A 27,949-nucleotide genomic window follows, 5' to 3' on the forward strand; every position below is an offset into this window, starting at 1 on the left:
GATCACTTGCTCACCTCTCAGCGACTGGAGAGGTCTTGTTTTATGCCAAAGAAGTCTACCATCGACCGCATACTGGCATTGAGGGTCCTCATGGAGCGCAAACATGAATATCAGTAGAGTTTCTTTGTAGCCTTTGTTGATTTTCATAAAGCGTTCAACTCAGTTGATCAAGCTGCCCTGTGGGTCATCCTGAGACTTTGCAGCATTCCCTTGAGGTTGTTGGATATCATGGCCAGCCTGTACACTGGTACTGTGAGTGCTGTGCAGAGTAGAGGCAGAACCTCTAAATTTTTTCCAGTAGATTCATCAGGGGTGTGTTCTTGCTCCTACTCTGTTCAATGCTTATATGGACTGGGTGTTGGGCAAGGTCATGGGGTTCAGCAGCTGTGGGGCATCTGATGGTGAAGAAAGACTTTCTGATCTTGACTTTGCTGACAATGCTGTGATCTTTAATGGAGTCAAATGAGGCTTTCGAGAGACTGAGCGAGGAGTCTGAGTGTCTGAGTTTGCAAGTGTTCTGGATAAAAACCAAGATCCAGGCCTTTAATGATCTCTTAGTCACAGCCATCAGCAGTGTGTCTGTCTGTGGAGAGAGTGCCAACCTTGTCGAGATGTTTACTTACCTTGGCAGTGACATTCATGTCTCTGGTGACTCTTTCAATGAAGTCATTATGTGGATTGGTAGAGCATGGAGGGTCATGAGGTCGCTGGAAAGGGTTGTGTGGCGCTCCTGATATCTATGCAAAAGGACGAAGGGCCAAGTCTTTAGAGTCTTGGTGCTTCTTGTCTTGCTATGTGGTTGTGACAAATGGACACTATCCTGTCTCTTCGGAGAATCCTTGGGTACCACTGTTTTGACTTTGTGTTGGATGACCAGTTGCTCATGTAGTCCTAAATGAGGCACATTACCTGCATTGTGAGGGAGCATCAGTTACGGCACTATGGCCATGTGGCACAATTCCCCAAGGATGATCCGGTTCACAAGATCCTCTTTACTGAGGACCTGAGTTACTGGAAAAGGCGAAGGGGATGCCCAAGTAACACCTGGCTGCAGCAAATTGAGGGTTATTCCCTGATGGTGGGACTGGACCGCGTGTCTGCCTGGAGGGTTGCGAACCAGGATCCCAAGCTGTTTCATCTTGTGCTTGGTGCAGCAAACCGCTGTACCAGTGCATGTGTACCAGTACATTCTCCCCAAGCTGACCTGACCTGCTCAGTGATGTCTGGGTGGGCTCCCGCCACTGCAACTCTGAACTGGATTAAATATGTTTGAGAACATCTAGTTATGAACTAAGATAACTTTTGATGTATAATTTCTCATGCTAACATGGAAATTAAATTCCTAAGAAGATTTTTGTAAGCCATGGACTTGTCCTGTGCAGCACGTTGGCGTTGTTGTAAAGCGTCTTATTAAAAGGAAGCATGTTAGGCTTGTCTTCAATGATAAAAATAAGAAAGCTTGGTATTCCTGACAGTCTGCCAGGCTACATCCCAATTTATGCCAGTAAATACCTGAATGTAAAGCGAAATAGTGGGGAAAAAGACGAAAGCAGCGACAGCACGAGCACTGTCTCCACTAATAAGGTCACTTTAGCTTTCTGAGCAGGAATGAGGTGTCATTCCTGTCCAGCCTACATGACACTTGACAGTTACTGCTGAAAAACCTTTTTTGCCTTTTAAAAATTCTTTTAATTATTTTAGGTGTGTGTGTGTGTGTCTGTACAGTAAAGCTGAATGGTGTCAGCCTGTCTGGAAATAAAAAAGCCTCTTCTAAGTGTCTAATGCAAAGTACACTATACAGCCAGCAGTCTGAGGCTTGTGTGTCCTTAGCAGCCTGTGTGAATGGGAACTGGAAATACATGATAGTTTTCTGTTTCAGTTTTTACGATTAGGTTTTATTAGAAGCTGATAAGAAAACATGGAAATTCATAAGGACAGAGTTAAATGCTTACGATTTTTATTATTGAGCTCTGAAATTTTAGGTCTTCCTCTAATGGCTGTCTGTGTCCTCTGTGTTTGTACAGCAAGACCTAATTATAGAGAGATAGAACTATGGACCATATTACTGTACAAATACAGGCTACAAGCAACATACAAACAAAAAATATATAGATTTAAAGCATTGAATAATTATTTTTCCTAATTTCAGTTTTTCAAAGGTGTGCCAGTTAATATTTTTCATTATATTGAATAATGTACACAAGTGACTATCAGGGAACAGTCTTAGGTGATTTCTAGAGTGGATTGCTCTTTTTCACTTTCCTGACTTATTAATCAGTTTAATTCTTTATATTGGTGATTTATATAATACCTGTTGTTAGCAATACTTAACATTGTTCTCTTAACCACCCCAGAATCCAGAGTTTGAGCTCCTGCTCAGTCACTAGCTGTGCTGAGTTGGCAAATTCTGCTTCTGCCTGTCTGGCATTTTCTGTTCGTTCAGATAATGTTGATTGGTCCACTGTTTGAATGAGTGCATGTGACGAGCAGGAATCCAGTCCTCGTTGGTTCCATAGTGTTGTAGAAAAAACTTTCCTCTATATTCAAATAAATCGGAGGCCAGATGAAAATGCTGAATGGGTTTTTATTTGCACATAAATCTAATACATCGTGTCATCTGCCTTTTAATATGCATAATATGCAGAGCTTCATCCAATCAATGAGTACCACCAGTATCTTCTGACTCCTTTTGACTCTCCCATTAAACTGAATATTGCCTTGTAAATAGGGGTGATCTGCAAATCCTTCTATTGATTTTAGTACAGCTTCATAGGAGGGGTGTTTGGGCTTTCCCATTAGTATATTCCCACTTTCTAGAGGGGTGTTTGTTACTCACCTACTTTATTTTAGCCTTAGTAACTATCTTGGTGGCTCCTCTAAGATAAGGCTACAGCCTTACGTGGCTAAGCTTAAAACAACATTTAGTTAACCCTTTAGTTACATTCAACTCTTATCATTATGTTTAATCATTGTCATTGTTATAACTTCATATAAGTATATATTTGTGTTAAATAATAAAATTATATCATGTCTCTCTATTATTAAAAAAATCTTGAGATGAGACAAGACTTTTTTTTCTGAGACGAGATGTGATCTTTTGAAGAGAGACAGAGAGACACTTTCATGTCCTGCGAGACAGTCAGATCACATCATATTTACAACCTTTGGAAAGCAAGTCCTGTGAGACGGTGACTTTTGCATGTCATGCCCTACTTAAAACAATTTTCAAACAAGACCATTGAGTGAATGCTTTTGGCAGACACACTTCCTGTGCTCTCATCTCTTAAAAATTCTGGGCCGTAAAAAGACAAATTAGAATGTCGTAAAGAATTCAAAAACATTGGTGCTGGCAGAGGAGGTTAGAGATACTGGAAGTAGGAAAATTTGAAAATCTCAAACAAATGATAGTAAAGATTTCATTAGCACACACAAATGGAAAATATTACTCGGTGAAATTACAGAACAGCAAAAAGAGATCAAATAGTGTTTGAGGATGTCTGGGGGAGAAGAGAGACAAGGCAGTGAGACAAAAGGACAGCTGCTGTACAGGCTTTTAAACGTTCAAAACGCCGCACGAAATGCAGATTACGCAGCAAGCCAGCAGCTGATCGAGCAAAGAGCAGGTAAAAAAAAAATGTATTTGTTTCCCATTGTATCTCCGCTGGTGGGGGGGTGGGGTGGGTAGGGTTTGATGAGCGAAACGAGCAGGGAGTGAAGCCCCCTAGTATTGATTAAAAATATTGATTAAAATTCTGTATTATTTGCATGCACTGAGTGCTGCCAAGATAAACTCTGATGCTTTGTGGATTTGGAAAAGGAATGGAGTAATGCATCCAATGAAGATGGGACAACAAAGAAATGGCTAGGAATCAACAACTAGGATGAGAGCCCAGGAACAGAGTGAGGAGCATAATAGGAGTTAGTAGTCTATCTGGATTTCAAATTGCCGTTTATCACCTATAAACTCTGCTTTCCTGAAAACTTAATAAGATCATTTACTTGATGACATATCAAAGTCATGTAGGTATACAGTGGACAACTGCTTTTCATCTAATAACAACAGCAACAACATTTATTTATATAGCAAATTTTCATGCAAAAGATGTAACTCAAAGTGCTTTAAAAGATGAAGGAAGAGAAAAAAATATATACAGTATAAAAATAAAATTAGGCAATACTAATTAACATAGAATAAAAGTAAGGTCTGATGACCAGGGAGTACAGAAAAACCAAAAAAAAACCAATGTAGCGACATCAGAACTGGAGAGATGTGCTCGGATTTTCTTTTCCTAGTTAAGATTCTAGCAGCTGATTTCAGCACTAGTTGCAATCAATTGATGTCTTTTTTGGGTAGTCCAGAGAAGAGTGCGCTACGGTAATCGAGTCGATTGAAAACAAAAGCGTGAACTAATTTCTCAGCATCTTGCAAAGTTATAAGAGATATAACTTTTGCTATATTTCTTACATGAAAAAATGCTGTCCTAGTAATCTGACTAATACGTGATTTAAAATTCAGGTCAGAGTCAATAATTACCCCTAAATTCTTTACCTCCGTCTTTAATTTTAATCCTAATGGATCAAGTTTATTTCTAATACCCTCATTATATCCATTTTAGCCAATCACTAAAATTTCTGTTTTTTCTTTATTTAGTTTGAGGGAATTACTACTTATCCTTTCGGTAACACAAGTAAGACATTGTGTCAGTGACCCAAGAGAGTCAGGGTCATGAGGCGCTATTGATAAATACAGTTGTGTGTCATCAGCATATCATCACATTTCAGCAGGCATATAGTGCTTTTTCAATGAGTTGCAAGGGTACCAACAATTATGTCCACATCTGACCCCATACGTAGTGTGGACTGGGACCCGGACACAGGCAGACGGACATCATATGTTCCACCACACACTGTTTATTTACAATATTTACATACAATTCGTGCTCACACCCCAGTGCCTCTTGCACCGATTCCCCAAAGTCCAGGCCACACTCTCCGTCACTGTGCCTCTCTTTCGACCGCCTCCCGTCCTCTCCCGAGCTCTGTCCTCTTCCACCCGACATCCACCTCTGACTGGAGGGAGGTGGACCCTTAATTGGGAATCCGGATGGGCTCCAGCTGCTTCCCGGCAATCAGTTCTAGCCACACCCCAGTGTGTCGGAAGTGCCGGCTGCGCACCCGGAAGCCGTCCGGGTGTCCCCTGTCGTCTTCCCCCCAGCACTTCCTGGTGGGACTGAAGTGCTGGGCTCCAGGGTTCCTCAGGCACCTGGGCGCCACCTGGCGGTGGCCACAGGCCCCTACAGGGTTGGACTTCCAAGCCCTGTACCCGAGGCCACCAACATAACCAGGACGGACACCCCCTCGTGGTCTGGAGGAGGCTCAAGCCCTCCTCTGGTCCTCCTGGGCGTCCCGGCCGGGGACCACAGTAATGATGACTGACATGGATGGACTGACTAAGACAGATGATGTTTCCTCATTCAGCTGGGAGGGCAGAGGCAGAATGTCTCCCACAGCCATGACTTCCTTCAATCTACGTTGCTCAACCTACAGGGTTGTTTGGGAGTTGTAGTTCTGGAGGGCAGCTCTGTTGGGGGTCCTTATGTGCCGCAGGAGGGTTTCCTGTGAGGAGGCTTCCCTGTCAGATGGAGTTTCAGGCTGACCTGGAATGATGCTGACATGTGAGGAGAACTCCCAGATATGGCTTGAAAAGGAGCTTTCTGCCTTTGCAACGGAGTTGGAGTGGGTGCATACAAGCATCCTTCTGACATGAATAGTTAGCTTCATCTTGCACCTTATCCAGTCCTGATTCCTTTCTTGCTCCAGTCCCCTGTTACTCTTAATTTGAAATGAGTAGGTTTTGAAAAATACACAGATGGAATAAAAGTATTTTGTTGTGTTGTATATTTAAAGTGTTCTATTCACCATTAAAGGGGGTATGAAAAATAAAATTTGACTGGAAGGATTATAGTTATGGAAACAACTTTCTGAATTCATTAATTATGAATCTCTTCCATTTATTCAGTATTCCTGCATTTTTCTCTGTGGTTTTCCTGCCCGGTACAAGTTGGCATCATAGGGTGCGACTTCTAGTAGTATTCTTAAATAAAGCATGATTTGAAAGATCAACACAAATCCCAACGGCAGCACAAAAGACAAATAATAATAAATTATACTTTATGTTGTTTCAGGTAAGCCTAGAGCAAAAAAGCCAAATATTCCTTTTCAAAAAGCCCTAGAGGATGTACTTCCCGCTGATGTGGAGACAGACAAACAGGAGAAGACTGTGAACCTCCCTGAATTTCCAGCTGAGCCCCTGCAGGAACAAAAAAAATTAAACTCTTCTCAATCATCTTTGTCTGCAGAAGACAGCCAGAAGCATCTCAGAGAGGATGACAATACAGAGGTGATTGCGCTTTTTAACTCCTTTACACGGTTTTGTTTGATTTATAATACAAAGGATGCCTTTTTTGAGGTTGGCAATTTAATTTTTAAAATAATTATAAGAGTGCTGGTGCATTGTGAAATAGTAAATGGTAAGGTCAACACTGAAAAAAGCAAAGAAATTTGAAAGTAAATGGGGATGTTGTTTTTAATTAGGATCTTTCTATCACACACCACGCTCTTTCATTGTTTTACTTGCCTGCATATACTATAGTTGTAAATATATGTGGAACGTTTATTGTCAGGGTCAAAATGTTGAATTTTCAAATGATTAACAATTATGGCTTCTCTAGACCTGATCTGATTACTTTCATTTTGATGCCTGCCTGTCTGTGTTTATCATGATGTAAGCCAAAACTAATCTCTGTGTTGTAATAATGCTGCCATACTTTTTGATACTTTTTGATTTTGACCACAATTGCTCTATTATATTTTGCAGAGCAGAGATAAGGACATTTAGTCAGGGCCAGATAATTCTTTTGGGCAATAGGCAGATGCCCAATGGACACCAGAACATGTAGGGGCACAGGCACCAAAAAACCTAAACGCAAAACACTGGCCTTAACACTTCACAAGCACCTCACTGCTGCAGCTGCACATCTGCATTCATCAGTAGGATCATAAAAAATTAAAATTAAACAAATGCCTTCTCAAAAAATAAAAATAACTGTTAAGTGCACACATGGGTGCTGGCATGCTAAGCATCTGCTTTCTGTAAATTACTACCTGTGGTGGCTCCAGGTAAGAAAACGAAATTGACAGGTCTCAGTCCAGGGGTGAGCGCACTCTATGCGATTATCTTACGTGTTATAACTCTGAGAGTTTGTGTGCCTTCTCACGTTGCTGGCTCAGTCATATTGATAGCTGATGGGAACCAGGCATATGACTTTATGGCACCTTTAACACTGTAACGCATGATGTGATATTTTGCTGTGTCTCTGTTTTCACAGTAGGATAAATGTAGATACCGTATATACTCATGTATAAGTCTGGCCTTGAAACCTGAAAATCAGACCCTGACTTATGTGCCTGTTCAAAAATGCAACGGTTACATTTTTTTTTTACATCTTCTAGTCTCCTCCAATCTCGCATCCATTTCTCAGGCGCATCGAAGTTTGTTGCAGCAGCACAATTACCAATTTCTTTCACTACTTCAACAATGTTTATTTTAAAACCAGCTTCATATTTTCTTCTGATCGAATGCTCCATCGCAGATAAGGGAAGTGGGGATGTCAACAGCTTTCTGTACATTTTATAGAATTCATTTTTGGAGTGATGTAGATCAGCAACGTCAAAACCTTAGCTTATTTTATAGAGTTAAGTGTATCAGAAAGAGGACTGCATTTCTGGTGTAGAACTACAGTATATACCTTGAGCACTTAGAATATGGCAGAATGTCAGGTATCGGTGGTCCTTAAGCAATTTTGGTGTTTTTGTTTTTTTTCTCAGCTCTGTTTTGTAGTAATAAATATAGTCTTTATCTGTTTTCATTTACAGTTTTTGTGTCATATTTAATGATATCAGTGTTCTGATCTCAGAAGTTAGAGATACTCCGCCATTCTTGCCAGTTTGTGATGTAGAGGATGCCATCTTATTTAATGATAAGAGGCTGTCTTTGTGTCCTGACTAAACCATAATACAAATAAAGCAAAGACACTCACATTTTAAAGAAAAATATTTGCTTTTGATTCTAAGCTTTGGTATGCTCATTCCCATTGTGTTAACCTCTGCTTGTTCGGGTTTTACTCTTGAAACCCGAAAAATCGGATCATAAAACTACACCCCGACTTATACGCCCGTTCAAAAATACAACACAAATTTTTTTTTTTAGTTTTACATCTTCTTGCTTCCTCTAATCTCACACCAGTTTCTCAGACACATTGAATTTTGTTGCAGCAATGCAGTTGTCAGTTTCTTTTGCCACTTCAACAACTTTTAATTTAAAACCAGCTTGATATTTTCTTCTGATTGGACGCTCCCTCATAGATAAGGGATGCTCTTATGATAAAGGTGTATGAGGGTGTGAGATATAAAAAACACAAAACAGTGCAAACGTTGCTTTGGAATAGTTAGGCATAATATATAGAAAAAAAGGCAGTGTGCTCCGTGGTTACAATCTCAGGTGGAAGTTAACATATCATAATCTCTTGGATCAATATCGTGAGTTTTCTGCATTCAACTTATACGACCAACATTATAAAACACCAGAAATTATAAGTTAAAATCAAATCCCGACTTATCCGAGGGAGAACTTATCCATGAGTATATATGGTAAGTATCCTTTTTGACTTGGTTAGGTTTTACATTGCATCTAGCAGACAGTGTTACTTATACTAATCCATTAGAATATTAAGATAATCTAGACAAGAACAGGCCATTCAGCCCAACAAAGCTTGCCAGTTCTATCTGCTTACTTCTTCTAAAATAACATCAAGTCCTTAAATGAACTTATTCCATGTGCCTATGGTTCTCTGTATGAGAAACATTTCCTGTTTGTGTAAAACTTACCCTTAACTAGTTTTCTACTGTGTTCTCTTGTTTTCAATTATCTCATTTTAAAATAACAGTCTTGATCCACTGTACTAATTCCCTTCATAATTTTAAACACTTCAATCATGTCACCTCTTAATCTTCTTTTGCTTAAACTGAAAAGGCTCAGCTCTTTTAATCTTTCCTCATAATTCAACCCCTGTAGACCTGGAATCAGCCTAGTCGCTCTTCTCTGGACCTTTTCTAGTGCTGCTATGTCCTTTTTGTAGCCTGGAGACCAAAACTACACACAGTACTCCAGATGAGTCCTCACCAGTGCATTACAAAGCTTGAGCATAACCTCCTTGGACTTGTACTCCACATATCGTGGTGTATAACCTAACATTCTGTTTGCCTTCTTAATGGCTTCTGATCACTGTCTGGCAGTTGATAGTATAGACTCCACCACAGCTCCTAAATCCTTCTCATAAGGTGTACTTTAATTTTTCAGAAATTCCATTGTGTATTCAAGCCTAACCTTTTTAATTTCTATGTGTAATACTTTAAATTTACTGACATTAAATTTCATCTCCCAGATATCTGCCCAAACCTGTATGCTATCCAAGTCCTGCAATGATATAACAAATTCCAGAATATCTGTCAATCCAACTATATTGTTATCATCTGTAAACTTAACCAGCTTGTTCCTTATATTCCTATCTAAATCATTTATATATATTAAAAAAGCAGCAGTCCTAGCACTGACACCCAGTGGAACACCACTCTTAACATCAGACAGTTCTGATAAGGTTCCTCGCACCCTCTGATTCCTGTGTCTGAGACAATTTTGCACCCGACTACACAGTACACCCTAATTTCTCACTTCTTTTAGTCTGCATTTTCTTTTGTTACTTTGTTTCTTTTGTTTGTTGTTTCTTTAAAAGCACAAAGACTCAATACTGCAAGGAATTCGTAGCTATTTGGCAGTGATCCTCAGTATTTCTTCTTTGAAGACACAATCATGATATTCTGTATCACATAGTGGATACGTTTTCTTTCCTCAACTTGACCATTCGGTCCTTCATCCCAAGCATCCGCAAAACTATTCCAGCTATGTATCCATCAACATAAATATGGAGTTATTTTCTGATTCTTCAAAAGGAAATGAATTGCAGAATCGGCTCATAGGACCTCTCACATCAGACAAATTCAAGTCAACAGAGCCCAAAATCTTCTGATATCTCAGAAAATCATCTGAATGTTCAGCTAGTGAATAGCAGAAAAGATTTGTAATAAGAATTTGGAGATCAAAAAGAAAAGAAAAAAAGAAAACACAGCAAGATCAAAACCACAAAATCAGACTGGTGTTTTGTCAAGGCAAAACAAAATCCTGGTTTGTAGTCAAAGAAATGTAGAAAAGTGTAAATGTTAGGTGTGTTTTCTGCCTACTACACTCACCAGATTGAGGAGGAGAGACATTTTTAAAAGCCAGAAGGTTTTATGTCAGAAGCTACTACCGAATTACCTCAAGGTCAAATGGATTGTCATGAGGTCAGAGAAATCCCTTTACAAGAGCTCTTTCTAGTAGCGCTGCAATTTGTTTTTTAATACAGTAATTCAGAGGTGGGGATTGAATCTTCATTCTTGTGGATTAAAGTCCCTTATCCACTTCACCACACATCCTTAGTGTGATAAAAATGATTATATACCAGGAAGTAGAGATCACTTTACATTACAAGGCACTGGATTGTGGGAACTTAATTTCTCACTGATCTTTTCCTGCTTTCATGAAAACTACAGCCACTGTCTGATTCTCTTCAACAGTGCAGCATACATTCCTCCACCAGCACCAGCCCTAGTGTTCCAACTAATAGTTTCTCTACACACTCTTACCAACAAACAAGGGAGAAGCAAAAACAACATAGAAGGAACAGGCAGATAAAACTGGAATTTAACAGATGTTACCAGAAATTAACTTTCCAGCATCACACAATAAATAAAATGCTAAAAAGAAGCTCTGCATCTCTTTTTCCTCTGTTGAGCCCAGAAAAAGGCTTCTTTCAGTAAATTTTCCTTGGACCTGGTTAGAGGCTGTGAGAGACAGCCGGCAGCTCAGCCCGGCTGGGACACCCCTGAAATGGAAGGATGGGGGAAGGCAGTTACTTTTAGACACTGCTTCTCCCAAAACACTAGATGGAGATTTCCCTGCAGCATAGTGGTGCCCTGGATTCCCACAGGGGTGGGTGCTGCCAACAGACACTGCAGGAGGATCTGGGGAGTCATGCTTCCCTCATAGCCTGGAACTACTAATAAGTCACGAGGATGGAAATCCAGAAGTATTTCTGGACTGAAGAGAAACTCAAGTTCTCCATCTGACCCAGAAGTGCTGGCAAGTCACGTTTACAGAAGAGCAGAAGCACTAGTCAAGGACTATTTAAAGGACTGCTGAAGACCCAGCAGGCGAGCCAGAGTTGGGTGGAGATGGACAACACCTGCTCAAACTGCTCTTTCCCATCCCAAAAGACCTCCCAAAACTCTCTGGGCAAAAGGTGGCAGTGATATCTGATCCTCAACTAATGAAATACATTTGAGGAGATATAGAAAGAGATAATTGTGATTATTATTATTATTGATTTACTTGTGTTTATTGTGGTTGTGATGCTCGGAGACACTGAAAAGGAATAAAAATAATTAAAATACTTCTGAGTGTTTTTACCCTGTTTCCTGATTGTCTGTCTGTTGGCTTTAAAGGGGCAACAATGCTACCTAGTGTTCACAAGGCCCATCATGGAGTAGCTTGGGTCGATCAAGTAGATGATTTGAAGTAAGAGAATTTCATTGAGTGATCTCCAACCTGTGAAGATGTTCCTGAGGAGTGTCTAACTTTTCACACTTCAAAATTTTTTCTTGACTATTGAAGTTGCTAAAAAAGTTGCTTTACCTTCCTGTATTCTTTGTAAAGTAAATATTAAGCGGATATTGTATATACTTGCATTTAAGTTCTCCAGCGGATAAGGCTTGATATTACTGTATAATTTCCAATATTTTATAATGTCAGTCGTATAAGTCTAATGTAGAAAACTCATGCTATTGGTCCAAGAGATTATGATATGCTAACACCCACCTGAGAGACTAACCATGGAGCACATTGCCTTTTTTTTTCTATGTGTTGTGCCTACGTGACCACACTGTAATACCCGAACTATTCTGAAGTGACATTTGCACTGTTTTGTGTGTCCCCCACCCACATAACACATTTATCGTAAGAGCATCCCTTATCTATGATGAAGTGTTCGATCAGAAGAAAATATGAAGCTGTTTTCAAATTAAAAGTCGTTTAAGTGGCAAAAGGAATTGGTAACTGCGCTGCTGCAACAAAATTCGATGTGTCTGAGAAACTGGTGCGAGATTGGACGAAGCAAGAAGATGTAAAAAAAAAAAAAACAATCTAAGTGTGGTAGTTTTGAACTGGCGTATAAGTCGAGGTCTGATTTTATTATTGATTTTTCGGGTTTCAAGACCCGACTTATACGAGGGTATATACGGTAATCAAAATTCAGTTTGAAGCAATTTAAGTACCACTGAGTTCACTTCACTCACACTATGTGACTGTAAAAGAAGGTTAAGTGGGTAAAGCTTTTAGATGCAGCAGGAAATTACTGTAATGATATAGCAGATACATGAGAAACGACGGCTCCCATTTCTGACTTCTTTTCTGCATGGTTTGTCTCTGACAGAAGAAGTCTTTAAAACCCAGACAGCTATCACATTTCATTTTCCTGGGTGGTAAAAAGCTTCCAAAGAGTAGAGTAGCTGAGCTAACCATTTGTTGATTGGCATTCCTGAACAACTTCTTATTTTGAATGCAGACAGCACAGTCTGAATTTAGTGATCTACTGTATATGGACAATAAAGAACTTCTCCATAAGTAGATTCTCCAGGTCTTCAATAACTAAAATGTGCAAGTGCTCTCTTCTCCATTGATAAAATATGTTCATTCAGTTGTAAGGTATAAGGGATGCAAATGCAGAAATTCTTTCTGAACCTTTTGAATAGACGTGTGTCAGCAGTTGCCAGCATCTTGTCAAAAACGTCCATGCTAATGCGGATATCTGTCCCTTCACTTCACCCCAAGTCTTGTTCAGAAAGAAAACAAAAACACCTGCTTAATCTGTTCCAGTCTACTCTTTATAAAGTGGACCACCATGAAGACATCATTCTACTTCCGTTGAGTTTATCACAAATTACGTAGCTGAAGTAAGAAATGCATGATTAGTACATAAAAAAGGTATGAGGAAAGGCTTCAGAGGTGTTACTAAAAGTTCCATAAGCAGTTTGTCTACCATTAGTCAAATGGTATTCTTGATTTAAGATGCGAGCTTGAGTCACTGATGTTCTGTGGACTTTCCTGTGGGATTTCATTCCACACCCATTCAATGTTCCTGGCCAGATGCACCACATTTATGGTTAAGGGAGAGATAGAATGAAGATGCCTTAAGTGATGTCCCAACTGGATCCAGGTCACAGTACCTGGCAGGCCACTCAGTAGTTGTGATGTTTTGAAGTGCTCCACAAGACATTGCAACAGTAAATGTCTGTGCATTATTAATTTCCATTGGTATCCCTGAATTGTTAAGTAATTTGTTAACCACAGCGTCAAGCTACTGAGCAGTACTAAAAACTACATTCTGATGGCACGTGCAATGGCACCCAAAACCATGATACATTGAGATATTGATGTAAATTTTGAGCCTTTGAAGACCTAAAATTGCTCATCACTCTGGACCCAGAGAAATAAGATTATTCATTGAATGTGAATCAGAGTTACCTTGCTATTTAGTGTGATCTCTTCTGACACAAGACAACCTGTGCTGAGGTGTCAGTGGGAGACAAAGTATTGAAACACTGGAGTATGCAGAAAACGAGTAACAAGAATTGTTGTGACACTTAATATAGGCATAAAATTGATTTGTGAAGGTGTTGTTCTATAGTTATCACCATCTGGAGTATGGGTCTATTTTTCCATTCAGGTGTTCAGGATGGCCACATCAAGGGTGGGTTGCTATTCTGCACTCATTCAATGTTCTACGTCAATTGTACCAAGTATATGCTTAAGGCAGATGCCTTCAGTAATGTCCCAAGTATGTTCAAGTTGATCAAGAAAATTCAGGATGGTCATATCGTGAGTCTGTGAGCATCTGTTCCTTCAGCTACCCATTGATACCACACACTGAGTCATTAGTACAATCCCTTCTCTGGGTACTCTGGTTTTCCTACCATATCCCTAAAGACGTTGAGGTTAGGTTAATGGGCAGTTCCAAACTGGCCCCAGTATGAGTGTGAATGTGAATAGGCCCTGCCTCATGTCTAGTGCTGCCAGGATAAGCTCCATCCTCCTGTGACCTCAAATTGGATTATGTGGGTTTGAGAGCGATGATGGGTTCATAGGCTTATAGGGTCATTATTGTCACGCGTATAGATAGTAATGAAATTCTTACTGGTGTATGCTAATCAACATACAACACATCATCACTCTCCAGCACCATGATTAATGGGTTTAACTACTGTACCTGAAACGTCTGCCATCTATATCTGAAAAATTTTAGAACACTTTTTAAACACATAGTAACATTATGAAGCATTTATAACATATGTCTTAAGGAGAGCCAAGTCAACTTTTCAAGTGAACTCCTTGCTAAATTAGTCTTTATCCTGAGTTTACTATTAATCTCTAAAGTATGGTGCAGGCGTTAGTCTTGTGTCCTAATAGCTCCTGGAGATCTGACTCCAAGTAACAAGCCAAGTCACTGCCCTTGCACAGCCTGTTTATAATTCCAAAGACATGTGAGGAACATGATGTCACCCTCATCCATTCAAGTGATCCGAATCCTCTCAAAGTCCACAGCTGTTAAAACAGTGCTCTTGAATGTCTTTAATCATCAGTTGAAGAAAAGAATATGTTTTATTACTCAACCAAACTTTAATTTCACAAAAAACAAAGAGAATACTTGACTATTTATACAGATATTGCATGGAACTTTTAATCATTTTATGAAGGTTCTTACAGTCATTGTGCATGCCAAGTTTGGTGAAACCTGATACCGTTTTGTTGGTAGAGTATCCTCCAGGCTAAAAAGGATTCACTTAGGAAATAGGAAGCCTTTATTGTCATTGTATTTTACAATGAAATTGTAAAAGCTACATCTGTAAATGGTGCAAGTACAGCAAACAACGACAAACAAATAATATGAAAACTATAACAAATAATTACCATTCATAAATAGATAAGGGACGGAAATTATTATCCACTAAAATGACCATTGTGCGTATTGGAAAAAAATAACAGTTCAATGAGATTTTAAATTTACAATTCTACAATTTTCTTCTACTTTTAATGCTCTTGTACTGCCTGGTGGAGGGCAGTAGCATAAACAGTCAGTGGCCAGGATGGGAGAGGTCTTCAATGATTTTACTAACTCTGTAGAGGCATTGGGCACTGGTGGTCTCTTGCAGGGATGGCATACAGCACCCAATGATTTTCCCGGCCATGAATATTACCCTCTGCAGAGCTTTCTTGTCTTCTGCTGTGCAGCCAGCATACCATGTTGAAATATAGTATCCAAGAAAATTCTTGATGGTTGAGCAGTAGATGGTCAACAGCAACTTCTCCTTCAGTTCCACTTTCCAGAGAAGTCTCAGGAAATCCAGTCACTGCTGGGACTTTTTTTGACCACCAGCAGAGTGTTTGCTGTGCAGGACGTGTCCTCAGAAATTTAACTTTGCGGAGCTGAACACTAGAATTCCCAAAAGCCTGAAAACATTTCCGTTTCTCTGAAAAGCCTACTTTTCCCCAAACACACACAAAGAAAATTGTAAGTCCTTATCAGCTCAGTAATTGCCCATGTTGAAGCAGGCAGACACGGCAGGGGCATCATCAGCCCCAGACAAAGCACTCTGAGTCTCAGGACAGGCAGCAGAATCAGGCTTTATTTTATTGTGCACATAGAGACTCAACTCAGATGGGACAATGAGCATCCAGCCATAGATACCTTTTACTTTTATTATAAATCTTATCATTTAAGCCACTATTCTTCCTCATCTGAGTCCTAGCATTCCACTGCTCTAGTCCTGCCACTAATTAATTCCACCAGTAATTCTTAGTTGAGGGGGTGTCAAACCCTGCTCTGTCCATCTTATCTATTTGATAAGGACTATTCTCTCCTTGTTACCATAATTTAAAGCCAGAGTTCACATTCCCTCTCTAAGTGAGCCTCTCGGCTCTCTAGCACGTCTGACCTCTGTCTTATGAACTATTGGTGGTTTTTAGCTCATACAAACTAATAAAGAAGATGTAAACAGGAGCCTTTTTAATCCTAAGACTTTAGAAAGTTAAAGCTTTGAGTTAAACCCATATTAGTGCTTGAATTTGAATAGAATATAAATTTCTTTCATAGTCATAGACAATGGTATAGTCTTTCCCTCCAGTAAGTTAGTATGAGATAGAACTTTCTTGCTATAACTAAGATACAGTTTGTTAATTGAGTCAGTTGTTGTTTAGAACAGGTCCCAGTAAACAGGGACTTAAAAGACCCATTTTCAACTCAGAAATGGGATAAGCATACAGTTTTCTGACCGTTCTTAAATGGTTCAGAAGCATTTCAAAGTGATTTGTAATGATTAGAAATGAAACAAGATTTAAGCTTTGAACAGAACTTTTCTTAACAATAACTTTTCTTTTTTTTTGCTATATCAATTTTCTCTTTTTTGTGTGAACTGTTTTACTTTGAATTTTTACTAAAGCTTTTAAAAAGAACATATTTTGTCTGTAGAATCATTTCAGCACGCTTTTGCTGAATCCCATTTTTTAGAGCTGCCGAACTTTTGGAATTTTGGAAAAACGCAGCTACGCTTAGTATAAAACAATGCTTACTTTCCCATGTGCTTATAATACTTTTCTAGCACGTGTAAATTACCCATTTTAATACAATTTTCTGTACCTACTGATAACCGTCTTTGTTTTGCAAATGTGTCAGTTAGTAGCACTTTGCCAGCACTCACCCATCCCCTGTTGAGCCAGCCATTTGACCAACCTGACACTTACACTCTCTGTTTAGCACCGCCAGCTCAAATCCACTCCTTCACAGCTCAAGTCTGCGTTGTAGACTGTATATAACAAATACTTGTAAGGAGTTGTATAAGTCAGGGGTCGCCAGCTCCAGTCCTGGAGGACCACCATGGCTGCAGGTTTTCATTCTAATCCTTTTTTTAATGAGTGCCCTGTTTGTGCTGATAATTAACTTCTTGTGAATTCATTTTAATCGACTTCTCTTTTAAGATTTGTTCCCCTGAATTTCTTCATCGTTCCTCTGAATTGCTTCATTTCTTTACTTAAATGGCACCCAAAGCGAGCCAAGAGAAGACCAACTAAGTCATGGCCTCTGTCTCCAACGAATTTCAATCTAACCAGTTGCTTAATTAGGCTCGGATTCTTGTTTTTAATTAAACCCATTCTTTAATTCCATTTTCTAGCACTGATAAAATGTTTTGTGGACCTGAGCAGATCGACATTCCTAAACCTTTACCTTTCTTTATTTTCAGATATTGTGTGATGTACACAAGTGGTTTTGGCGCATTTTATATCTCATTATTATTTGGCTGCTAATTAAGGAAAAAGAAACAATTAAGGGGCCTAAGTCTTCAAGAGCAAGTCAACTAAAATTAATTCAAAAGAAGTTAATTAGGAACAAAAACAGATCACTCATTAAGAAAAGGGTTAGAATGAAAACCTGCAGCCACGGTGGTCCTCCATGACTGGAGATGGCGACCCCTGGTATAAGTAATGACATATCGTTATTTGAAACACATACATTTCGTGTGTGTTCCATATCTATAACAATCCGTGTAAATGTATGATCAAACAAGAAATGTTTGGTCTTGTCGACACAAAGCAAATGTATGTGTCTATTATATCAAATATAACCACTTGAATTTGAGATTTTATTTTTGACAATTACACTTCTGTGACGTCAACTGGTATACGTACGTAAATTGTTGTATATTATTAACTTTTACAACTGACAAATCTACACAGAATGTATTTATTATATCCAATATGACTACCTGAATGTGAAACACACACAAACACACACATTCATGAAAATGTCTTTATTTGGAAATGCTGTCTGGACTTCCAAGAATGTACAATTTTAACAACATGTCATTTGAATGATTTTTTTTATTCAGTTTTATTCTTAAATAAAAGTACACTTGTTTCATCATACCTTTTGAGAAAGTGTTTATTTTATATTCCATGTCTTAACTTGAAAACAATATTTGGACTTCACATTCATAGTAACGAAACAATTTGGCTTTTATCCTAGAATAAAACCGAATGAAATGAAATCGTTCGAATAACATGCCACTGTGAATGTGTAGACTGTGAAGTCCAAATATCAGTCGGTACAGAATAAAGACATTTGCATGTGTGTGTGTGTGTGTGTTTGCATATTTCATCTTTATCGGTTACATTTGATCTGAGTGTCAGAAGGGGCAAATGAGGAAGCTTCAGTTTGCATCAATAACATGTGCTCAGACTACTTTAAACTAGAACGTGGCACAAGACAAGGATGCCCCTTGTCACCGTTGCTGTTTGCGATTGCCATTGAACCACTGGCAATACATTGTCGAAATACTGATCAGATAAAGGGGATTAGCAGAGAAGGACTGGAACAGAAAATCTCATTATATGCAGATGACATGATACTGTACATATCGGACCCAGAAAATTCTGTGCCTGCAGTCTTAGCAGCACTCACAGAATTTCAAAAGCTCTCTGGTCTCAGAATTAATCTGAATAAAAGTGTACTCTTTCCAGTGAATTCTCAAGCATATAATATTAGATTAGACACCCTACCTTTTATCATTGCAGAACAGTTTAAATACCTAGGGGTAAACATCACAAGTAAACATAAAGCTCTTTATCAACAAATTTCGTCGTCTGCATGGAAAAAATTAAACAAGACTTGCATAGATGGTCAACCCTTCATCTCACACTAGCTGGAAGAATTAACACTGTTAAGATGAATATTCTTCCTAAGCTCCTTTTTTATTTCAAAACATCCCAATATACATTAATAAATCATTCTTTAAGCAATTAGATTCAACAATAACCTCATTTATTTGGAATTCTAAACATCCACGCATCAAAAGAGCGACCCTACAAAGACAAAAGGCAGAAGGCGGCATGGCTCTACCTAACTTCCAGTTTTATTACTGGGCGGCAAATATACAGGTGATAAGAACCTGGACACAAATAGAAGAACATACACAGGCATGGACCGCAATAGAAGTAAAATCCTGCAGTACTTCTTTGTATTCCTTGCTCTGTGCCCTCCAATAAACACACGCTATCGGCAATACACTAATAACCCAATTGTGCTCCACTCACTTAGAATCTGGAACCAATGTAGAAAGCATTTTAAGACGGAGAAGCTTCTTCTGTGGCACCCTGCAAGAGAACCACCTCTTTCAACCTTCACAAACATATGCAGTTTTAATATCTGGAAAAATTTGGAATTAACTTGCTTAGAGATCTTTATATAGACAACGTCTTTGCATCCTATGAACAATTACATTCCAAATTTAACATTCCAGCTACACATTTCTTTCACTATCTTCAAATCAGGAACTTTGTTAAACAGAACCTTCCAGATTTTCCTCATCTTGCACCCTCATCCACGCTGGAAAAAATATTGCTCAATCTCAAGGAATTAGACTCCATCTCTACAATATATAAAATCATTTTACAATCCCTTCCTTTCAAAGATCCAAGAGGACACTGGGAAAAAGATCTCTCAATTAATATATCAGAAAAGGAGTGGAAAGTAGCAATGCAGAGAATTCACTCAAGCTCCATATGCGCAAAGCATACAATTATACAACTCAAAATTATATATCGAGCACATCTGTCTCGACTAAAACTCTCAAAATGTTTCCAGGGCATGATCCAACCTGCGAACGTTGCAACCAAGCCCCAGCCTCACTAGGTCACATGTTCTGGGCCTGCACCAAATTAACATTATTCTGGACAAAAATTTTAATTACCTCTCAGACAGCCTTGGACTCACAATCCCTCCTAACCCATTAAAAGCTGTGTTTGGGGTTCTTCCAGAGGGGCTTAAAGTGGAGAAAGACAAACAAATTGTGATTGCATTCACTACACTGTTGGCACGCAGACTTATTCTGATAAACTGGAAGAACCCAAACTCTCCTCTTTAAGTCAGTGGGAAACTGATGTGTTATATTATTTGAAATTGGAAAAATCAAATACTCATTTAGAGGATCCGTGCAGACGTTTTTCAAAACATGGCAGGATCTAATCAGTAATATTTTAAAATAAGTTTATAAAGCACAGAGAATTTATTAATTTAGGTATGTTTACAAGCCTTCAATTTTATGCCGTTTGGCTTGCTCTCTCTCTCAGGGGTGGGGATCGATCTGTTCTTAACATAATTCTTTTTTTTGTAAAAACTTGATTGCTATGTATGGATTGTAATAAAATTAATAAAAAAAAAAAAAAGAAGGGGCAAATGACTGACTGGATGGGGAATGAGTGAGTGCTTTTGCAAAACAAAGGCAGCTATCAGCAGGCAATTTGGTGAGGTGATAAGACCAGTTTCCTCACATGAGTTGGGAAAATTGGGTGATCAAGGAAAACAAGATTTTGTTGGGGATTAAAGTATTAAATATAGGTGACCCGCCTCGCAGTTAGGAGACCCGGGTTCACTTCCCGGGTCCTCCCTGTGTGGAGTTTGCATGTTCTCCCCGTGTCTGCATGGATTTCCTCTGGGTGCTCCAGTTTCCTCCCACAGTCCAAAGATATGCAGGTTAGGTGGATTGGTGATTCTAAATTGTCTCTAGTGTGTGCTTGGTGTGTGTGTGTGTGGGCCCTGCAGTGGGCTGGCACCCTGCCCGGGGTTTGTTTCCTGCCTTGTGCCCTGTGTTGGTTGGGATTGGCTCCAGCAGACCCTCGTGACCCTGTAGTTAGGATATAGCGGGTAGGATAATGGATGGATGGATATAGGTGACCCTCTCCACCAGGTCTCCGTTAATGTAGACTGGGGCTGGCTCTGCTGTGTGTTTCCTGAAGTCAACGACCATGTCTTTAGTTTTGTATGTGTTGAACTCAATGAGCATCTTTTTAGTTTTGTGGGTACTGAGTGTTTTTTCCTGGACCACCACACTGACAGCTTCTGCACCTCGTCCCTGTATGTGAGACCTACCACTGTGGAGTGTAGATACCACAGAGGCTGGATGGGCAACCCAGCCAGAAGGGGGGATGGTTCCTTTCCTGAATGGGAGGCTCCTAACAGGTATGTCCACAGATGCTCAGCATCATCCATTGTCTGGGGCTTGGGAATTTTAGCGTTCTTCTTTCTGTTTTTTCTCCCCATTTTCAGTGAAACGGCCACGGAATAAAAAGAAAAGAAGAAAAAAACACGGTTAAATGTGCAAAAAAATCACATGGGAGTGCCCACTTCACAATAAAATTCTTAAACAGGTTTACTCCACCCAGACGGCCAGAAAATCCTGCTGACTTCGCCAGTTGTGAAGGATACTAAGGCATCAGTTAGCCCCAAACCCTCAAACATGAACACAGAAAGGGTCCCAGGTTCAGATAATGGAAAGTTTATTCAATTCTCCTCCACCAAGTATCACAAGCACAAAATAAACAAGTTTTCTCTCTCACCACTGCACTGCCCTCCTCCAGTCAAGTGTTGCCTTTTTTCCTCCCAGCTCCGACTTGCCTGGATAAGGGTGTGCGGTCCGTTTCATTACAGACCTGGGAGTACTTCCGGTGCCAGGGCAATTGCCCAATGGAAGCGCTTCTGGGTCACACGGAAGTCCATTATAACAGGGAGCTTGTCTGCCTGCAGAACCCTCTCGTGGCTCCCAGTGACCTTACTGGGCATGGATATCTGAGACTGCTGCCATCTAGTGTACTGGGGGAGAAAAAAGCCCCCAGCTACATCTTTCCTTTTCAGTGCGCTATCCATCCATCTCTTCCGGTCCTTCGTTCTGGGTCTGATCCCTTTCTCCTCCCTGGCCAGGATGCCCATCTGCCTCTTAGGAGCCTCCCATCCGGGCAAGGAACCATCCCCTCTTCTGGTTGCCCATCCAGTCTCTGTGGCTTCTACAGGAGTCATCCGTGAACTTGATGATAGTGTTGTAGGAGTAATTAGATGTACAGTCATATGTGTACATGGTATAGAAATGGGTTTATGGGTTTTAGTGTTCTTGCGGGATTTCCAGCTATGAGGCAGTTTCTTCCCAGTTAAGAGATTCAATGCTTAGCATTTGTGTGTGCTGTTATTCTGTCTAGGGTGTTATAGCACCATTTGCAGCACTGTAAAGTATAGTGTTGTCATTTTGGGCACAGATGCCGCACAGCTTTTTTCTCATTTGGGGAATGCAGTTTATGAGGCAGGAGATTTGGATGAATTAGCAAGGAAGTTAAAAGAAGTTCCTCTTTATCTTTTTATTTTTTTGTTTTTTTCCCATCACCACAACAATCACTAACCAGCCTCTTTTCTTCATTCTCAATTTGTTTGATGACTGTGATATTGATTTATTTTCTGGTCTTTACTGTGCAGTTGCTGTTTTTTATGTTTGTTCTTTTTTCATTTTTTTAATTAAAGGAGGGATACTGTACACATAAACAATGGGGGTTTGGTTGCAAAAGAAAGTGTACACTGCTGTAGCTACAAATGAGCTTCTTGGGAAATAGTAAACAGTCAGCCATGATTCTGGGTTATTAATGAAAGGAAAATACAGTGGATTCAGAGATTATTGTGTTGTAGATTTATGTTTAAAATAGGTGAATTTGTCATTTTTGTCCTTCAGTGTACACTTCACAACCTATAATGATAAAGTGAAAAGAAGTTTTCAAAAAGGTTTACAGATTTATCAAAAATCTAAAATTGAAATCTCTTATTTATTCAAGTATTCAGACCCTTTGCTGTGGCACTCCAAATTGCAATCACGTCCATCCACTTTGGTTTAATTATCCTTGAGATGTTTCTAGAACTTGATTAGAGTCTACCTGTGACACATTAAGTGTATTGGACACAGCTTAGGAAGGCACACAGCTGGTTACATGAGGTCCCACAATTCACACTGCAAGTCGGGACAAAAATCAAGCCATTAAGTCCAAGGAACACTTTGTATTCCTGTGTAATCAAATTGTGGTGAGGCATGGATCAGGACAAGGATATACAACTTTGAGCATTACCAGATCTTCAGACATCCTCTGCTGCGGTGGAATATGCTGTCAGAAAGACGACCATCACATCAGCACTCCATCAATTAGGCATATATGACAGCCTGCTTGGAGTTTGCCAGGCAGCATTTAAAGGACTCTATTAGCATGAGGGTAAAGATTGTCTGGTGTGATGAGACAAAAAGTGAAGTCTTTGGGCAAAACTCCAAACACTATGTTTGGCAAACACCAGGTGCTGCTCATCACCCACCTAGTATCATCCCTACAGTGGAGCATGGTGGTGGCAGAGTCCCATCCTGCTATCGAGGTGCTTTCCAGCAGCAGGGACCGAGAGACTCATTACAAATGAAGCAAAGATGAAGCTGCCAAATACAAAGAGGTCCTTGTAAAAAAAGCAAACTCAGAGTGCACATCAGCTCAGACTGGGGCAATGGTTTACCTTTCAGCACAACAATGACCTGAATCACGCAGCCAAGACAACGCTGGAGAGGTTTTGGGACTGTCCTTAGGTGGCCCAGACTTAAACCCCATAGAAAGTATGTGGGGAGACCTGAAGATGGCAGTTTTCGGATGCTTTCCACCCAATCTAGTGGAGCTTGAGATGATCTGACAGGAAGAAATGAATTATCTTCTCAAAGCTTGCAGAGACTTACCAGAAAAGATTTAATGTTATAATTACTAATGGGCTTCTACTAAGTATTAAATTAGGGGTCTGAATATTTGTATGAATAAGAGATTTCAGTTTTTGCATTTTAATACATTTTCAGGCCTGTTTTCACTTTGTCATTGTGGGTTATAGGGTATAGATTGATGGTTAAAAATAGCAAATTTATCTTTTTAGAATTAAACATTCAATACAATGAAGAGTACAGAAAGTGAATGAGTTTAAATACTTTATGAATGCACTGTACCCCTTTACAGTGTGTTCTGATGGCTACCATTAACTCTTGAGGTGCTTATGTATGTTAGTATTATTGTAGAAAAAATCAATGCTAACTTTGTGTCTCAGGAAAGTCTTTTAAAGTTGAAATAATGGTATGTGTTTTTTAAAACAGGAAGGCACTTTTGTTTGTAAAGAGGAAGAAGACCTTATTGCCGTTTCCATTACATTAATGCACAGTGCCCTCTCGTGGTTACATCATGAAATAGCACTCTTAGCACTGTGTCCTTACTGAAGATTCAATGTCAAAGTCAATTTATTTATATAGCACATTTAAAACAACATAGGAATGCTGTAGCCAAAGTGCTTTACAATAATAGAATATAATGAAACAAACAAATAATAGAAAATAAAATATAAGAACATAAATAAAATACATAATAAATAGAAGTAATGTTATATAATCACAATGAGGAAACCATCAGTATTACTGAAGGTCACGGAATGCAAGTGAATAGAAATGAGTCTTTAATCTTGTTTTGAACAGTTCAATTGTAGGCAATTCCTTTATGTGATGAGGTAAAGAGATCCACAGGCGAGGGGCAGCAGCTGCAAAAGCCCTGTCCCCCTTGATTTTACACTTAGTACAAGGGACAACAAGAGACAACTGACCAGAAGATCCAAGCACTCTGGATGGCTAGTGTAAAGCACACAATTCAGATAAATAGGCAGGAGCAAGCCCATGTAAAGGTTTAAAAACTAGCAACAAGATTTTAAAATCAATTCAAAAACTGACAGGCAGCCAGTGTAAAGAAGCTAAAATAGGAGAAACAGAGTCATACTTCCTTGCCCCAACCAGAAAACAAGCAGCAGCATTTGTGGACCAGCTGTAACCTGTGCGTCAGGGATTTGTTAATCCCAGAATACAGCGAGTTGCAGTAATCAAGGCGAGAGAAGATAAAAGCATGAGTAGTTTTCTCAAGATCCCTAGAAGATAAAAAAAGGCTTGATCTTACCTAATAGACGAAGCTGGTAAAAGCAACTCTTGACTACAGAATTTACTTGTTTCTCAAAAGAGAGGTTACTGTCAAAGATAACATCAAGATTGCGGACTTGAGGTTTGCAAAAGACATAGAAAGAGCCGAGAAGTCCAAGACCAATTTGGGCTTTACCTGATGGACCCACTATAAGCACCTCTGTTTTATTTTGATTCAGATCAAGGAAATTATTAGCTATCCAGGATCTTAGTTCAGAAAGGCAGTTGTGCAGTTGATTTATTGCAGAGTTGCAGACAGGAATATTAACCTGAGTATCATCAGCACAGCAGTTCAAAACACCTTTTGTCCATATGAGATACTATTATAGATCATTAATATACTTTTTTTTTTATTTTTATCCTCATTAAATATGTGATGCATTGTATAGCATAATTGCAGTGAGATTGAATATTTGAAGAATGTCATTTATTTTAACTATTCTGTTAATGTCATTTTTCTGTATATGAGGAGTACACTTACTATTTGTTCCCTTCCTTTTCAAAACCAGATACAGAATGAATGCCAACATTTTTAAATGTGTTGAACATGCTCTTCATTGCCCCCATAAAAGTTATATACTTGGGGATATAGCTAGTATTTAAAAAATGTATTAAACTAGGCTGTTTGGAAGCTCAGTGGAAAACTGGCCTTGTGGTGTCTTTTTTAGCCCTTGGATGGCATTGCATCTTTATTGGGGTGATCAGGCAACCCAAGAGAAGGAATGGGTGCTAAGCCACTGAAGGCCATGGACCAGAACTTTAGAGGGAAGTCTGTGACTGGAATTTTGTGTGTGGAATGGAGTGAAGCTATCATTCTTAAACTCTGCTTTTCCTCACAATTTCCCATGACTTTTAACAAAATGTTTTTCATAATTTATACAGCAGAATTTCAAAATTCATAAAATTATTTTCTTTAAACCCAGGCATATTTATTTGTTTCTCCTGTAATTGATGTACATGTCATACTAAACAGGGTTGGTGCTAGCCTTCAAAATAATTGCAGGAAACAAGCTGGTTTCTGTTTATGGGGTTCAGAGGAGCAGACCTAAGGAAATATTTACTTCAGTAGGTATTTATTTTATTGCCTTCCCGCTATCCTCATATTTATGCAACAGGAGATCTCTGCATCCTGAAAAGTGATATTTTCCTCTGTTCTGTAAAGCAGGCAGTGTGTTTAAAAGGATAAAAAGAATTTGAATTTTCACATGCACAGGCTCCGATTAAGTTTAAATTTCAGCACCATATAACAAAATTGTTTTAGGTGACTGGAAAGTGATGGATACCATTTTTGTGTAATCTGAACAGTTTATTAGACTGTCTTTATTATATGTTTTAAATGTTTCATCCTTGTGTGGAACCCTGAATACGTCCTGCCTGATTTTCCTTTTAATAACATGTAAAGTGCTTTAGCTTGGTATTTACTGTCAAAAGTGTTGATAAAACAAAGCTTGCCTAGTAAAGGTGTCTTTCTTTATGCTATTGAGTATGTGAGTCATTAGGCTGCTGCTCATTTTGTCAAAGTATTCTGTTATCTCTGGATGTCTGAAAACTTAAATCTTTTCAGATGTACCAGTATTTTGTAAGTATAGTAACCACATTGTCAAGCAAAATTAATACGACTTATAATTATACATTGTGATGAGGACAGTCCCTGTCTCTCCCTCTTATCTGGAACAAAAATATCAAAAATCATGTTGTATATCGATATAATTGTTTTATTATACTTAATAAATATGAGAGTAGGATAAAACAGTGGGAGAACACAACATATAAAATAAATAACTTGAAGGAAATACTAGTTACCCCACTTTAAGTACATGTTCTGGATCTGGTCCTGTCTATCAGGTGGGGTTGCTCATTCATTGTCCAGTAAACTAAAACTCTCTCCCAGTCGCCTCCAAGCTCTCTGACTCTATTAAATATTCTGCCCATGCCACCTTGCTGTCAATCTGAGTTTTTGACCAACTAACTACTCAGCTCTAATCCCAAATAGGCTTTGAGCAAAGGGAGGCTTTATTTCTTACTGGTAGGCCACTACCAGGGCAAATCTTGTTCCAGGGTAGGAACACACTTGGAAAGTCCTATGACTTTCTCCTCCAGCTCCTCCTCTGGTGGCCTAAGGTCTTTCTGCATCCCCAAACTCAAAGGTGTTGTCAAAGGGACCAAGCAAATGCATTCACTCCAGTCCTCCCAGCCATTACAAGCCAGTAACAGGACCCTCCACATTACCACTGGATCTCTTTCTTGCTGCCTAACAGTGTGGAGGAATTCTGTTGATCTCCTGCCTGAGGCTCCTCTGGACCCTTCCTTTACATTAGTATCAATAAAGCAGGTACTTCCTGAATATACAAACATGCAGGTCAGACAGACTTCTTGTGGTCACCATACAATTATTCTTGCCAACTAGGGTGGCAGGTGTAAGACAGAGCTATGAAAATTATAGGCGAGTCTCAGGTTATCAGTCTGTTCTGTAGATACGAAAGAAGCACCTACTGTCAATCTCCAAAATTGTTCTTTTCAGCTGAGTTTCAATCAATTTCATCAAGCAATTTAAGTTTTTTACTTGTGAACGAGGCAAACTAGTTCTATGGATTATGGAATTTTGTAAACTTGTTTAATCATTTTGTTCTTTACAGTGCACGCATCACCAAATGTAACCAGCAGCATGTACAACTGCACAATAATCTCTGTCACAAGTAAGCAGCATAATCAGCATTGGATCACTTATCTCAGTGGTAGAAACTGCTGCTGATAATTGCCAGCATCCAAGCCATTTCATCTCACATAATGTATCTTCTAGGAAGCGATTGCTCAGCAAAGGTGGCACATCTCTGCTGAGGGATCAGTT

General features: G+C 39.3%; 1 protein-coding gene across 3 annotated transcripts in view; it reads left to right on the forward strand.

The window, feature by feature from the left end:
- Positions 1 to 27,949, forward strand: part of LOC120515667 (trichohyalin-like) — a 974,785-nt gene that overhangs the window by 865,663 nt on the left and 81,173 nt on the right. For all 3 annotated transcript variants that reach the window (XM_039736884.1, XM_039736886.1, XM_039736885.1), the window contains one exon: positions 6,186 to 6,400. In XM_039736884.1, coding sequence (XP_039592818.1) covers positions 6,186 to 6,400 — 215 coding nt within the window. The remainder of the gene's footprint in view (positions 1 to 6,185; positions 6,401 to 27,949) is intronic.

Source organism: Polypterus senegalus, chromosome 15 (genome assembly GCF_016835505.1).
Source record: "Polypterus senegalus isolate Bchr_013 chromosome 15, ASM1683550v1, whole genome shotgun sequence".
Lineage (NCBI taxonomy): Eukaryota > Metazoa > Chordata > Cladistia > Polypteriformes > Polypteridae > Polypterus > Polypterus senegalus.